The sequence below is a fragment of the Calypte anna genome, chromosome 1, assembly GCF_003957555.1.
Source record: "Calypte anna isolate BGI_N300 chromosome 1, bCalAnn1_v1.p, whole genome shotgun sequence".
Classification (NCBI taxonomy): Eukaryota; Metazoa; Chordata; class Aves; order Apodiformes; family Trochilidae; genus Calypte; species Calypte anna.
In genome coordinates this window covers 190,065,963-190,079,457 of record NC_044244.1, presented here as the reverse complement: position 1 = coordinate 190,079,457, position 13,495 = coordinate 190,065,963, and the positions used below count along the sequence as shown (strand labels likewise).

General features: G+C 37.3%; 1 protein-coding gene across 1 annotated transcript in view; it reads left to right on the top strand.

Annotated features, from left to right (window-relative positions):
* The window catches only part of TMEM135 (transmembrane protein 135), a 162,480-nt gene that overhangs the window by 97,197 nt on the left and 51,788 nt on the right, over positions 1 to 13,495 (top strand). The window contains exon 6 of the mRNA XM_030463553.1: positions 11,594 to 11,640. Within this exon, the coding sequence (XP_030319413.1) occupies positions 11,594 to 11,640 (47 nt within the window). The remainder of the gene's footprint in view (positions 1 to 11,593; positions 11,641 to 13,495) is intronic.

Below are 13,495 nucleotides of genomic sequence, written 5' to 3'. Positions count from 1 at the left end.
AATTTTAAGGACAAGCATAATTCTTGATAAAAATCTATAACAAAGTCAGATTAGAACACCTTTTTGTATCTAAAATTTTGATGAAAACAACGCCAGAGAAAACTGCAGTTGCTCAGAAGTGGGCATTTTATGTACAGGAGACTTATAGATGAAATCATGCTATAGAACCATGAATTGTAAAGGAAAGGAAAAGTGAGGCAAAGCAACTAAATAACTCATGAAGGGTAAGGAGACCTATTTAGGTTTTCTTAGGACTTCTTAGGACTTTCTCTGAAGAATTTGATCAAGTGCCACAGGTTCCTGCACCAGTCTTTAGCACAGTTAGCCTTGTACAAATGAGAGACTGTATCTTAAAGGCAAAGAAACTTGAACTATTTCAGTTTTTGAGTGCCTGAGCACCATGAAGGATGACAAGTGACCGTGTGACTCTGCTTCGTGTCTGATCACTCTCACAGTGGGAAGGTTTGGAGTTCTTTTGGCATCCTGCCTTGCTGCATGTCTGTCTTACTCCTGCTTCTTGCACAGAGACAACCTGGGTATTTAAACAGAACTGGGCGTATGCTTTTGCTGACTGATAAATGTTATGGATTTATTTTATGGAGACTTTTCTAGATTCCCTGCTTTGAAAAGCTGTCTAGGCAGGATTTCTTGTTCACAAACAATAGGAAGCCTTTTAAGATAGGGGATTTATCTTTGGTCTGTTTGGTTTTTCATACAAGAAGTTTTCATTAGTCAAATTGTTTTCAAAAAATTGTAGAGAAATTTTCTTTGTGACAACTTTCTTTGTGGCTGCTGGAAAAACACAATCAACTTAACTGCAAATACTCCCTGGTAATTAGCAATGAACTATAAAATCTGCCAAATGGCTTCTAGTTAAACACTTAAAGCACAATAATGAAAAGCAAAGTCTCAAAAGTCATTGAAGTTCACAGCCACCCAGGCAGGCCTAATGTAGTAAGACTTGACCTGCTGAGGACGTGCTGATTTTCTCAAGAGGCTTCCAAAACCAAAGTCAATCTAGAAAACTAAAGCTCCCAGATTGCCTGAATATTAAAGGCATGGTTGGGGGGCTTAAGGCTGAGCTATGCCAGGAAATGGGAAATGAACTGAAAACGTGGCAGTGTCACGTTTAATAAATTTCTTGCGTTGTGTAAGCAGAGAATTTACCATGTTATATGGCAAAAAATGGTCTCCTGTAGGGACTGATCACTAAAGCTGTTAATTTTTCTCTTTTTAGTCAGAATTCCAAATGTAAGCTTTCAACAGCAAACCATTCGACAGTGTTTCTCTTCATGTTTGAATGTACTGATGCCACAGATCAAGGTACAGTTTTAGGAGAAAGGTGCTGGATTGTGCAAGGCAGGGTGTGTGAGCATGTCTGACACAGACCTCAGACAGGAGCAGGTTGCAGAAGCATGGAGTGTGATCCTCCTAATGAACCACACCAAGCTTCTAGCTTTTGTGCTTTTTTCCACACTGGTAAGTGCAAAATAAGGGGGAAAGAGTTGCTACCAGAGGCTTGTGTTGAAAAAGATGAATGTAAATGTTACTTTCAGAATATAAAGGTCGTGCTTACACCTCTCTCCTCCTTGATTCTGATGCTGTGTTTGATGGTCAGTGGACATGACATTGACTTAATTTGGGGGTGTTTCATTTTTCCTTCTAGTAACTTAAAAATGAGCTATGATGCATCATGTCTTTAATTTCTATTTATCCCCTTTAATTGTGGGATATACATGTGATACTCGGTGTCCCTGTACTGAGCAGTTGAGTATGTAGTGTCATCCAACCAGGTGCATGGGGAAAAAATTTCTTTAGTTTAATAGTACCTTACAGTAAGGAAAAAAATGATTTTATTTTTCAAAAGCTATTCTTTTTAGAACATTTGTTGTGATATATTCTGAAGACTTTGCTTCAGGAAAGTAGTTTTTTGTTTGTGTGATATTTTGGCTGGAGTCTTCATCTGATTTTCTCTTCCTCTTGTAATTATTACTAAGCCAGACAAATAATTTTTTTAACTCAGGAAAGAGAAACCCTCCTGAATATGTTGATGTCTCTGTAGCACTAAGATACTGTTGTTACTCTCCGTGTATCTTTGTGTGTGTGCCTTTTACTTTTTGATTTGACATGAGAAAGTGGCAATGAGGTGATCTAGTACCATCGTGGTTTTAAGCTGATAACTGAGGATTTATGTTTCATAGTCTGGGACATGATTTGGAGTACCAAAGGGAGTACCAGAAGGTACAGAACAGGACTGGAGGTTGTCCCCATTGCTTGGTGCTGGAGCTACCTGTAAGTTGTGTGTCAAAGGGTTGATTGGTTTCAGAAATGAGCCTGGATCAGCTCTTCCAGTACAATACACTGTAAAATAGTTCTTTGCTCTTTTAGGAAGGGACAGCAGGAAGGTTCTGCTGTTTCCTTTGTTAGTTACTTTTTCATACTTTAACACTCTCAAGTGTCTTCATCAACACTCTTCTCATGTCTTCATCCTTGAAAGCCATGGACTCCTCAAGAGCTTCAGGAAAGGCTGTTTTGTGGCTCCCTTGCAGTATGTTGTAGCTTTGGTTGCTGCACTTAAGAGAATAAGAAAAATAGGCAAAGTGGCTTGAGAAGTGTTTTTTGAGAAAAGTGAAGGGTGCTGAAGTGCTTAACTGTACATATATGTATTTGGAATATGTGAACTATAAAATCAAGGGGTTTAATTTCTTCTTTTATTCTTTCATGCTCTTCTGAGACTGGCAGGTGCTTCACATCTTGGCTCAGTGACCTTCTGCATTTGCCAGTTCTAATCATTTAGTTCTGATCAAACAACAGTGCTTTAACATGAATCTACATAATCTCTTGTTTAATAACACATACTAGTGTTTCTTTTGATCTTATCTGTCTAAAGATTGCTTAAGGCTTGCTTGCAGAAAAAAATGGAGAACCTGTAGCAGCTGAAGTGGTGTAGGTGTAGCTAAATTGGCCAAGTGCCCAAAAAGGATCCGACAAAGCTTTTTTCTGCATTTTTATAGAGCCTGTCAATTTTAAAGCAGCAGCAATGTTGGATTACTTCAGAAATTACTTAATTAAGCTAGAAAAATAATCATTATGTGGATGACCAAGTTATAACAAAAGTTTTTGCCGGTCCCCAAACACAGCAGATTTCAAGTAGAGAAAGATACCAGGTGACTAGATTTAACAGGATTTTCCTATAAAAAGAGGGTGAAACATTGCATAACTTGAAATGTTTAGAGAGTTGATTCCATTTTAGGATTAGCACTTGGCACATGTCTTTTGGGATCACTTGGAATTTTGAGCTTATTGAAGGAAAGCTGCCATTTTCCATGAGTAGTTCTGATTTTGTACAAAACCAAACGACCTGTTTTCAACATTAAATACCTTTTATATCTTTGTTTAAAAAACTTGAATAATGAAGCATCTGTGAAGGAACTATGTGAATTCTTTAGTAAGCAGTGGCAACACTGAGAATCAGGTAGCTCATTTTTGCTACTTACTGCAGTTCTGAGGAATTGAAAGGTGCCATCAGTAGAGAAATAAGAGATATTATAAAGATTACCACTTAAAAGGTTAGGGTTAGATGAAGAGGAATTAGATTAGAGGAAGATGATAATTTCTCAATTAACGTGAACTAGAGATGTAGTAAATTACTTCAGAATAACCAGAAAGTGCCAAAGGTTGTGCACATTTGTACCCAGCAGAATCATACCTGATTGTGGTGTGTCTGTTTTGTTAAATCTGTGTCAGATTTTGGACTTGAATTATTGGCCATACCCAACCTGTATGTGCCTGAGGAGACTCAGAGAGTGCTTTCTGTCCCCTGTTGGCTCCTTCTGTCTCCATAGGGACTTTAAATCTGAGGAGTTTGTAACTAAATACAGAGATTAGTCATTAAAAACACCATGGCCCTATCTAAAGAAACTGTTTGGTCCTCTGAAGTGCATTCTGTGAAACAGTTCTGGCCTCAGAGAGAGAAACAAGGTTCTCTAAGACAGAAAGCTGGAAGGTTGCAACAGTGCTGGAGCTGTTGCAGGATTTAGAGTATATTTTTCCTTCACCCATCACTCTATTTTCAATACAGCCTTTATGAGTTGTGTGACAAATCTGAAGTATGTATTCTATACAATACTGAAATTTAAATAAAAGCAATTAATTTAAAAAGTTTTGCTGAGGTGTGCACAAATGCACATTTTAGCATACATAGTGCATTTGTTTTAAAGACACACATCAGTAATACTGATTTCATGAATGCTGACTCTGCAAGAGACCAGATAATCATCCAGTTAGATACTGGTTAACACTGGCCAGTGAGCCTCACAGCACTGGGTATTTAGTGTGCACAAGATGGTCTAATCATATTTCATTGTTAATCCTGTCACTGGAGGAAAAATCTGCATCTCACTGGTATGAATTTGGCAGAGTTCAGATTCTAGCCATCTATGTTGGTTTTTCTACAAAATTAAAGTCATCTTTACTCATCCAGATACTTGCAGTGGTACTCTAGCTGCCTGTGCATCTTGAATAAACTAAAAGCATTAAAGTATTGGTGCCTTTAGTTTTATTTCAAGTCATGAATCCTGGGCATCAAGTTGCTCTTTGCAGCTGCCTCTTCTGTGTTGTTTTTTTTTCTCTCCTCAGCTGGTAAGAGTAAAATCATGCAAGCATTGCTCTCAGTAGAATCCATTGGCCCAAGAAGACCAGCAGTCTAAGAGGTGGGAAAAAGTGAGGGGGGGGGCACAAATAAAAGCCTCCTCAAGTGATTTTGTATTCACTTGGGACAGTAAAGAGTGAATGAAGGTAGAGTGGGAGAACATATAGAAGGCAGTTTGGGGCTTAGGAAAAACCATTTACCAAATCTGCTGGTGTTATAATCTAGTAGTTAGTGGCTACTGCAGCCTTCCTCTGCATCCTGACAGAGTGTAAGTGCTGCTTATAGAGTGAACTCTGGCAAAACAAAGCTGATATTATTAGCCCATGGGTTAAGGGCTGAAGTCCTTCCTGAAGGACTGGATAGGTGAAGATGTAGCTGATGCATGTAAGAACTGCCTTGCCAGCTAGTGGTGAGTAATTCCATCAGGTAATTATTTACTATGTTTATTTCTTGCCTGTGGCATTAAATAATAATAGAAAATAACTACTTAGATTAGTAACTACTACTACATTAGTCAGAATGATCATCAGATCAGATTTTAAGGGTTTGATCATAGCGAAACATAGCACCTGTTTTCACATAACATTTTTATATAACTTGTGGTATCTTCTCTAGTTCATCAGAAAGATTATGTGATATTCACTCCATTTAGCTACTATGAAATTATTAAAAAATTATGCTTTTAAACTAGGTATTTATTATTGGAGGAGAGCAGCATCTCAATTTTCTACAGATAGTTCTTGATTGGGGTACTGCAGTTTACATTAACGTAACGTGCAGGTAGATACTCCATGTGCATATATTTCTTTAATCTTGGACTGTAAGGCCATTACATTAATCTGCATGTCTATTTCCATTACTTTATTATTTTCTTATTAGAAGGGGACTTGTTTAAGAGGTGATCTTAGTGATAAGAGCTGTAGAAAGCATTTTTATTAGAGCAGTAGCATGTATTGAAATAAAGTCTAGGAACCACAAGCAACAGTTGAAAAATCCCTGATCTGCACCAGTATATAATTAGAGTGCTATTTCTGTAGCTCTGTGGATTTACAGTTAAAGCTAGGGGATTTTTGTTAGACCAATTAATATGTATGGAAAGAAACAAAATGTCTTTTGGGCAGAAAAACAATACCTACTTATGTCTGAAGTAGAGGTAAGTCTAAAGAATGGACTGTTTATGCGAAAATCTGATGGAGCATCTTCCTTCATCCCTGATAATATTAGCTGATATAATAAAAGACACTAAAATTACCATACTACTATTCAAGTAGGTGTAAAAGGGTGTTTGTAACCCCTATCAGAAGAGACAGTAGTAAGCTCTCTTGTTTTAAAAGACTACTTGAATCAGTAGTGGTTTTTGTTCCAGAGCACATCTTTTTAATGTAAAAATTTGTGATCACTATACAAAGCTCCCAGTTACATGTGTATAGATCACAATTTGCTTGTAAAACTAAAAATCTGTATTAAAATTAGTTGTTTAAGAAATCCAACACGTATTAGGATTAAATCCTTATTACTGTGGCCATACTTGTGCAAGTATGAATTAGTGATTAATTAAAAAATGTTTGACATTAAGTCAAATTTATCTTTCTTGTAACTTTTGGAAACAATTGTGTCAAGCAATGATTATTGGAGAGGCTTCTTTTAACTGGGTTTCTAATTTTACATGATTTTTGTCAATAGAAATTCCCTCAGACAGACTGTAGCTAGCAGTATTTTTTCTGCAGCACACAGCTTCAGGATTTAGGAGTAGTAACAGTGATTTTTTATCAAGTGTAGATATAGCTGTCACATACATTGTAAAGTGGTTGATCAAGAAGGTGATGGTTTTCAGGCTTCATGAGTAGCCTTGAAGTCAAGTGTTGATGTGCCAGTGGTTGAAGCAGCCTGAGGGCTTCTGTGAGCTGGGGTCAGCACTGATCAGTGTTGAACTGTCAGTGTGACACTCTAAATGCTTCTACCACTTGATACCACATATCTGTTCCTATTCCCTCCTTCTGTCTTCATTTATATAGGTTATGTGTATCTTCAGTGCTTTTTTTTTAATTTCAGAGTCTATATTACTTCATCCCAGACTTCAGCCTTACTCCTATTCTGACGTTATGGGAAAATGAGCAGCCTCCAGTTAGAGACTTTTTTTACCCCAGGAAGTCTGGCTGTAATAAAAATACCTAAGGAAAATACATGCAACCTTGAGATTAGGTAATATGCGTGAAAAGTCTGAATGCACGAGACTTGAGAGTAATTTTAAAAGTTTTATCAATGTTATTTTTCCTTTCTCTGGTCCAAGATTTTTATCTGTGGGTCTGGCTGTGAATGGAATTCATCTTCAAGCTGCTGCTGGTGTTACTGGGGTGCTGGTGTTACTGGGGCTGCTGGAAACTTTTCAGCCAGAGCTTTTTAGTTTTCAAAACCAGCAAATGCTGAAAGTTGATTCATGGTGCTATTTACATGAAGACTAAAGTTTGTTGGAAAAAAACCAATACTTGATTTGTCAACCAACAGATCAGGAAAAAGCAAGTATCCTTTTTATTTATTAACGTGTAGTATAGTACAGTAAAGTATAATATGATCAATTAAATTACAGTGCTTTCCTTATACACCAAATCTGCTAACCTGTCTTAGAGCATAGGGATTTTTACTTGTAACATGAGCACATCTCTTAAAAAAGGTTAACATATTTAGGATGTTTCATTCTTACTAGAAACATGCAGATTGTGTGCTTGCTGTATCTGTTTCTGCAGCTGGGAAGTTTCAAGGTCTGTGTGTTACTGAGCACAATTTATTGACCTTATATCGTAAATCAAAAAGTGATGGACTCTGCAAGAAAAGTCCCAAATGAGAGTTCCTGCTCAGTAGATTTTAAGACATAAATTAACTCATTATTTAGAATTATATTTCTGCAGCTATTGTATTTTTTTCTGTTTTAGTAGAGTTATTTTTAAATTTCAAATTGTTATTACATACTGAACAGAGTGTGCTATAAAAACATCTATAGAGCTGGGGAAAATTAAAAAAAAAAGATGTCTAATTTTGAAAGTAGCTTAATTTTGGAGCATGGTGACCTTTTTACTTCTGTTTCTTAGTGCTATAAGATCACTGGGCTTTCCACATTTCATGTACAACAGTATGGTTTGGCTGTACTTCTGCTGTCCTTCTGTTGTGTAAATATTGGGAGAGACAGTGTCAAACTTCTCAAGAGCACTGGTAGGAAATGTTTGCCTCTACTGATCTTAAACACCTCTGATAAGGGAGGTGCCACAACCTCACAGACAACTTGTCCTGGTTTATCACTACTCTGTAGAGAAATGTCTTCCTAATATCTAACTTATGCTCTTCTTGCTGTTGATTTAATTCTGTCTTTGTCCTTTGGTACTTGAGGAAAGATTTATCAGTGTATGATAATTTTATGAAATTAGTTGTCCTGTTTGTCTCTAGCTACCACCTCTTTTTTTAGTTTAAGCAGTTTCCCAGCAGTGGTACACTAGATGCATGTTGTTTTCATAGTCTTATTCTGAACTGTCTTGTTTTGTCTATGCTTTTTTTTTAACAGTAATGCCCAGCACTGTATTTTGGCAGATTCATTAGTGTGATATGCTGCTATATTTTACTTCCTCTGTTTCTGAAAGAGCCTGTAATATTTTACAGTGCTTTCTGCAGCATTACATTGCTGGGATCTATTTGTTTGTGATCTGTGGACATTTTTATACTCTTGGACTGCTTATACAGTTGTTTCTTGTTGTGATTTTTTATGTGTGTGATTTCTCCTGCCAACGACTTTGCATTTGTTTATTTGCATTTCATCATGTTAACTCTGGGCAATTCATTCTCATGTGTGAAGACTTGGCCTCTGAAGGATTTTGTGAATTTGTGACATAATCTCTCTTCCATCATTAATTACTAAAGAAAGAAGCAAAATCTTTTTGCTGACCTGAGTTAAGATGTTTTTTAGTTTGATAATCAACTGCTAATTATCAGAGTGGTGTTCTTGAGCAGCTCTGTGCAACTGCCACAGTGGTGCAGATAAATTACAGCTGTTCCCTTCCATAAAATATCTATCAAATACAAACATTGCAGTAGTTTTAGTTTACTTGTTTATTGTGTTGGTTGTTCCTTATTGTCTTGTTATCTTTTAGAAGCTGTCTGTTTCAAATAATTTATTCTAGTATAGTTGTAGATATTAGAAGTGGCCTGGTTGACTGTGTAGTATTCCCTGAACTTCTCATTTACAAAAATTAGGACCAGTTTCCTTTTTTCCACTTGACCAAGGTCTTCCACACCTTATGGAAGACATCTGGTAATTGTAGAGGTTGATTAAGCAATTTATTTAAATACTTTAAGTTGCCAAGATACTGCCAAATAAAATACAGATTATAGATAAATTGATGACAGATGGTGAGGTTGACTGAAAACTGGGTAGGCTGAGCTGACAGGCTCAGAGGGTTGTGGTGAGAAGCAAAGTCCAGTAGGAGGCCAGACACTGGTGGAATACTTCACTGGTCCATACTGGCATCAGTAGCATCTTTATTCATGACCTGGCTGAGTATACAGGAGGCTGCACCCTCAGCAAGGTTGCAGGTTTTGCAAAATCAGGAGGAGTCATTGCTGCACCAGGTAGTTACACTGCCATCCAGAGGAACCTCAGAAAGCTGGAGAAATGAGTTGACCGGAATGTCATGAAATTCAGCATGAAGAAATGCCAAATCCTGCCCCTGGAGAGCAATAATCCCAGGAGCCAGTCTGTACTGGGGACACCTGGAAAGCAGCTTTACAGAAAATAACCTGAAAGTCCTAATAGACACTGTATGGAACACAAACCAGCAAAGGGTCTTTCCTGCAAAGAAATCCACCATCCTCTTGGGCTTCAGGAAGCATTGCCAGCAGGACAAGGGAGGTGACTCTCTGCTCAGCTTTGGTGAGACAAACCTGTAGTGTTGTGTCCAGTGCTGGGTTTCCCAGTACAAGACAGACATGGACATACTGGAGTGAAGGGCTGTGAAGTTGATAAGGTCTCAGAGCATCTCTCATAAAAGGAGAGGCTGAGAGGGCTGGGGTGGTTTAGCTTAGAGAAAAGAGAACTTGGGAGGAATCTTAGTCATGTGTATAAATACTTGTTAGGTTGTTATCAAACTTATTTTAAAAAGGCTAAAGGGGGCAAGAAAAGGAAATTATTTAGTGAAGTGAGTGTTTTTTATTATTCAGAGGCATGTTTTTGTTTGGTTGGGGTTTTTTTTACCTCCAGAAAATGTATTCTTTGCCATTTCTCATTTATTTCTTGTTGTCATTGCTCCAGCTGTTAAGGCTTCTTGTCCTTTTTGTCTCCCAGAAATAGCATCCAAAGAACTGGTAATTGTTATTTGAATGATTATTGTTTGAACTTTGGAGGGTTAGGGCAGATATTTCTAAGTAGGACTTGAGTTTAGATATGTCTGCTTTTGCTGCTAGTTTGACTTGAAATGTATCATTGTCCTTGCCTTACCCTAATGATTTAATATAAAATGATTTAAGGTGTTCACGCTTTTGATGAAGAATAACAAAATACTACAGTAGTGGTGAAGGAAAAGGAAATCAAGGGTAGTTTACACAGTGTTATAATGTCATGTGTGACCTAAGTTTAAGTCACATGCCAGAGGACTTAGGAAAGGGAAATAGTCTCACTGTAAGATTTTATTCTTTGAAAGTCATTGTAAACTTGCCCTATTCAAATTTTTATCACACTTTCTGATCTGTATCAACACCCAGCAGCCTACTGTTCTGTGTGTTTATAACCTTCAAATGGAGACTGCTGCCAGCATTTCTTTTCACTTAGGTTATCTTTACCCCATCTTGATCAAAATTTCTTGAACGTTTGAAAATAAATGCAAATCTCAGCTAGAACACTTGTGATTTGTGTGTAAGGCTTCCTGAATGATGGTGTGAATGTGAGCCAGCATATCTAGAGCAAACCAGTATTTTCTCTCTAGCTGTATCTGGGAGAGATGGCATGGACTAAGGCAGGTTATGGATTTAAATCATGGTATGGCTTTTCCTGTAGCTGTTCTTTAGTGAAGGTAGAACAGCTTGTTGGTATCTCCTGGAGGATGGGTTTGTCCTTCCTCCTCTTCTCTGCTCTTCTCCCTCCTGCCCCCTTCCCTTTTGCCTGCCACCTTTCTAGTGATCTCCTTATGTCACCAAATTGGCAGAAAACTCCAGAGTTTTTATTTCCTCTTCTGTCCTCCTTAAGTTTGTTTTCCTCAGCATTTGTGAAATCCTGTGTGGGTGCTAAAGAGGAGGTAAGAGCACTGAGCCCCAGCAGAGAGGATGGGAGGAAGAAGTAGGACATTCCCCTCAGTGCTGGAGAGCTGCTAAATTTACTTACTAACTCCTGTGTGATCACAGTGATGATTTGGAGCTAGATGGAATAATTCCAAGGGAGTTTAACACTAAGGTAAACTACTAGAAAGGATACTCTTGTTTATGAAGAGAATTATCTCTTAAACATGCTGGACTGCAGTTAAGCAGCTGCAGCTGTCTGTGCAGACTTCTTCAACAACCTGCATTTAAAACTAGCAATGTGGTATTTTAACAAATTAAAAAAAAAAACACAGAGACAAAATACAGTGGTTAAATTTCCATTGTATTGCTTTATTGTTTTCATTCTATTGATTTATTATTAGTTTGTTATTTTATTCCAGACTGTTTTAAATACCATCGTTTGCTGTGTCTTTTGACCTGCTACTCTGGTTCGGGTTTTGAATTTTTTTTAAACTTACATAGGAGTGACACAAAGTCCACTAAAAGAAGAGAATCCTTTTTGGTGGATTCAGACTGTCTTTCATTCTGGTCCATGAAGCATATAAATAAAGTGTTACTTTTAATAATAACAGTTCTAAAATCTCCATAATCCAGAACATGCAGTTGATGTTCGATGTTTTATCTAATAACACTTTCTTTTTCTTGTAGGTCCTTTTGTTTTGCATCACAGCTGCGCTGTTCATGTTCTTTTTCAGGTATGTTGCTACTATATCTACTTAATTTTATTTTTATCTACTTAATATTATTTTAAACAGAATTTCTAGGAGCTTACCTGATTGTGTATAGTCATCTCAAAACTTACATATTTTTTACTTGAGTGGAGTGCTTCCATGGAACTAAAACCCAGTGCTGGGAACAAAAACTGGGCTACAAAGGGAAGTGCTGAGTTAAATGCTTCAAATCATCTGGAGATTATACTTATTACTTCAGGAGTTTCCTCTCATCTCATGATTAGGACCCTGGGGATCTGACATTACATAGTTTGAAAATGGCAGAAATACTGCTTGTCATGTGAATTCTAAAATACCTTATGGCAGATAATGTCTGATTTGGAAGATAACATTTTCTTTTTGGTGAAAATAGAGAACAATAAAATGAGATTTTACAGTCTTAAATACTATCAAATATTAGACATGCATGCAGTTGAAACTCAATTTTAGAATAAACTAGTTTCACGCTTTTACAACGTATCAGTTGCATTTCCTTTTTAGAACATATAGTAGTGGGGTTGGATGAGACACTTATTTTAATAACTTCTTTTTCTTTTGGCTTGCCTGATATGTAATAAGTCATTTACCTTATCATGTTTTTCTCTTTTAAATAGCAGACCTTTCAAATTTTCCCTATTATACCTCAAACTGGAAAGTTGCTTGCTAAAGTAATCTCTGACTACAACCCTTTGACTCAGAATTTTCTGTGGCATGTGGCCATCCATGGTTCTTCATGCCACATGATCCCCTGGTAATAGCAGAACTCTGGAAGCTGCAGCTTTTTTTCTGTAATTCCTTTACTTACGAATTACTTACAGAAATTGTCCAAGAACAGTCTGTCTGTAAGGGAAAGCTGATCATTTAAAGGATTCATAGAAGCATTCCTCCTTTCATCTGCCATCCATTAAGACCTTTGTATTGGCAGTCTTCTCCTTGCTTTATTTTCATCTACTTTCCAGAGTTCACTGCATTATAACCTCAGAGCACTGAACTTGTAAGGCTGAAGTTAGACACCCGTCTGTCTTAATGCTGATTAAACCAACCCAAAACATTGAAATGCTGGTCAAAGTTACAAATGTTGTAAGATGTTGGAGGAAGTTAATTGTCTCCTGTTTATATCTCGGGTAAAATCTAAGAGGCAACCTGGAATATAAATTAGAACTGCTGGTGTACAGAGTTATTTGGTGAATTCTCCAGAAGAGTGTGTGGACAGAGTAGTCAGAAGTTGGCTGTCTGAGGAAAGTTGTATTGGCCATGTTGACAAGCACCTGCTCAGGTCCCCCATTTTTTAGTATATTTGTATTTTAAGATAAATGTAACAGTGGAGATGGTTATTACAGGTGTAGGTAAACCTGCTGCCTGTGAACTGCATTACTTTGCAGAACAGACTTGGAATTTAGGTAGATGCAAACTGGAGATACAATCTGAAAAAGCATAAAACTGCTTAGTAATGACAAGGTTGAGGTAATCCATGCACAGGTAAGGAGCTGTGGGGAATAAGTCAGTTTGGGAGCAGTTCACTGAAAAAGACCCAAAAGTAGCTGTCACACACTGCCAGCTGAGTGTATGTCAGCAATGTTGCATTCCTGTAACATGGGAAAGAGTGTGACAGGCTGCATAGAGCTTGTGAGGTACGTTAAGTTGTCTTTTTATTGTACGCAAAGTTTAAGAAATTGTCAGTGCAGTTTTCTGTCTTTTTTATTATTATGCACAAAGAATAATACAGAGGAGGCAGAAGAACTTTATAGCTCTTCCTCTAGCTCTTCCTTCCTTTTGGAGCTTGAAAAAAAGTGTTTATTTAAAAGGATGGATTGTGGGTTTTTTAATGTAAAAAATATTT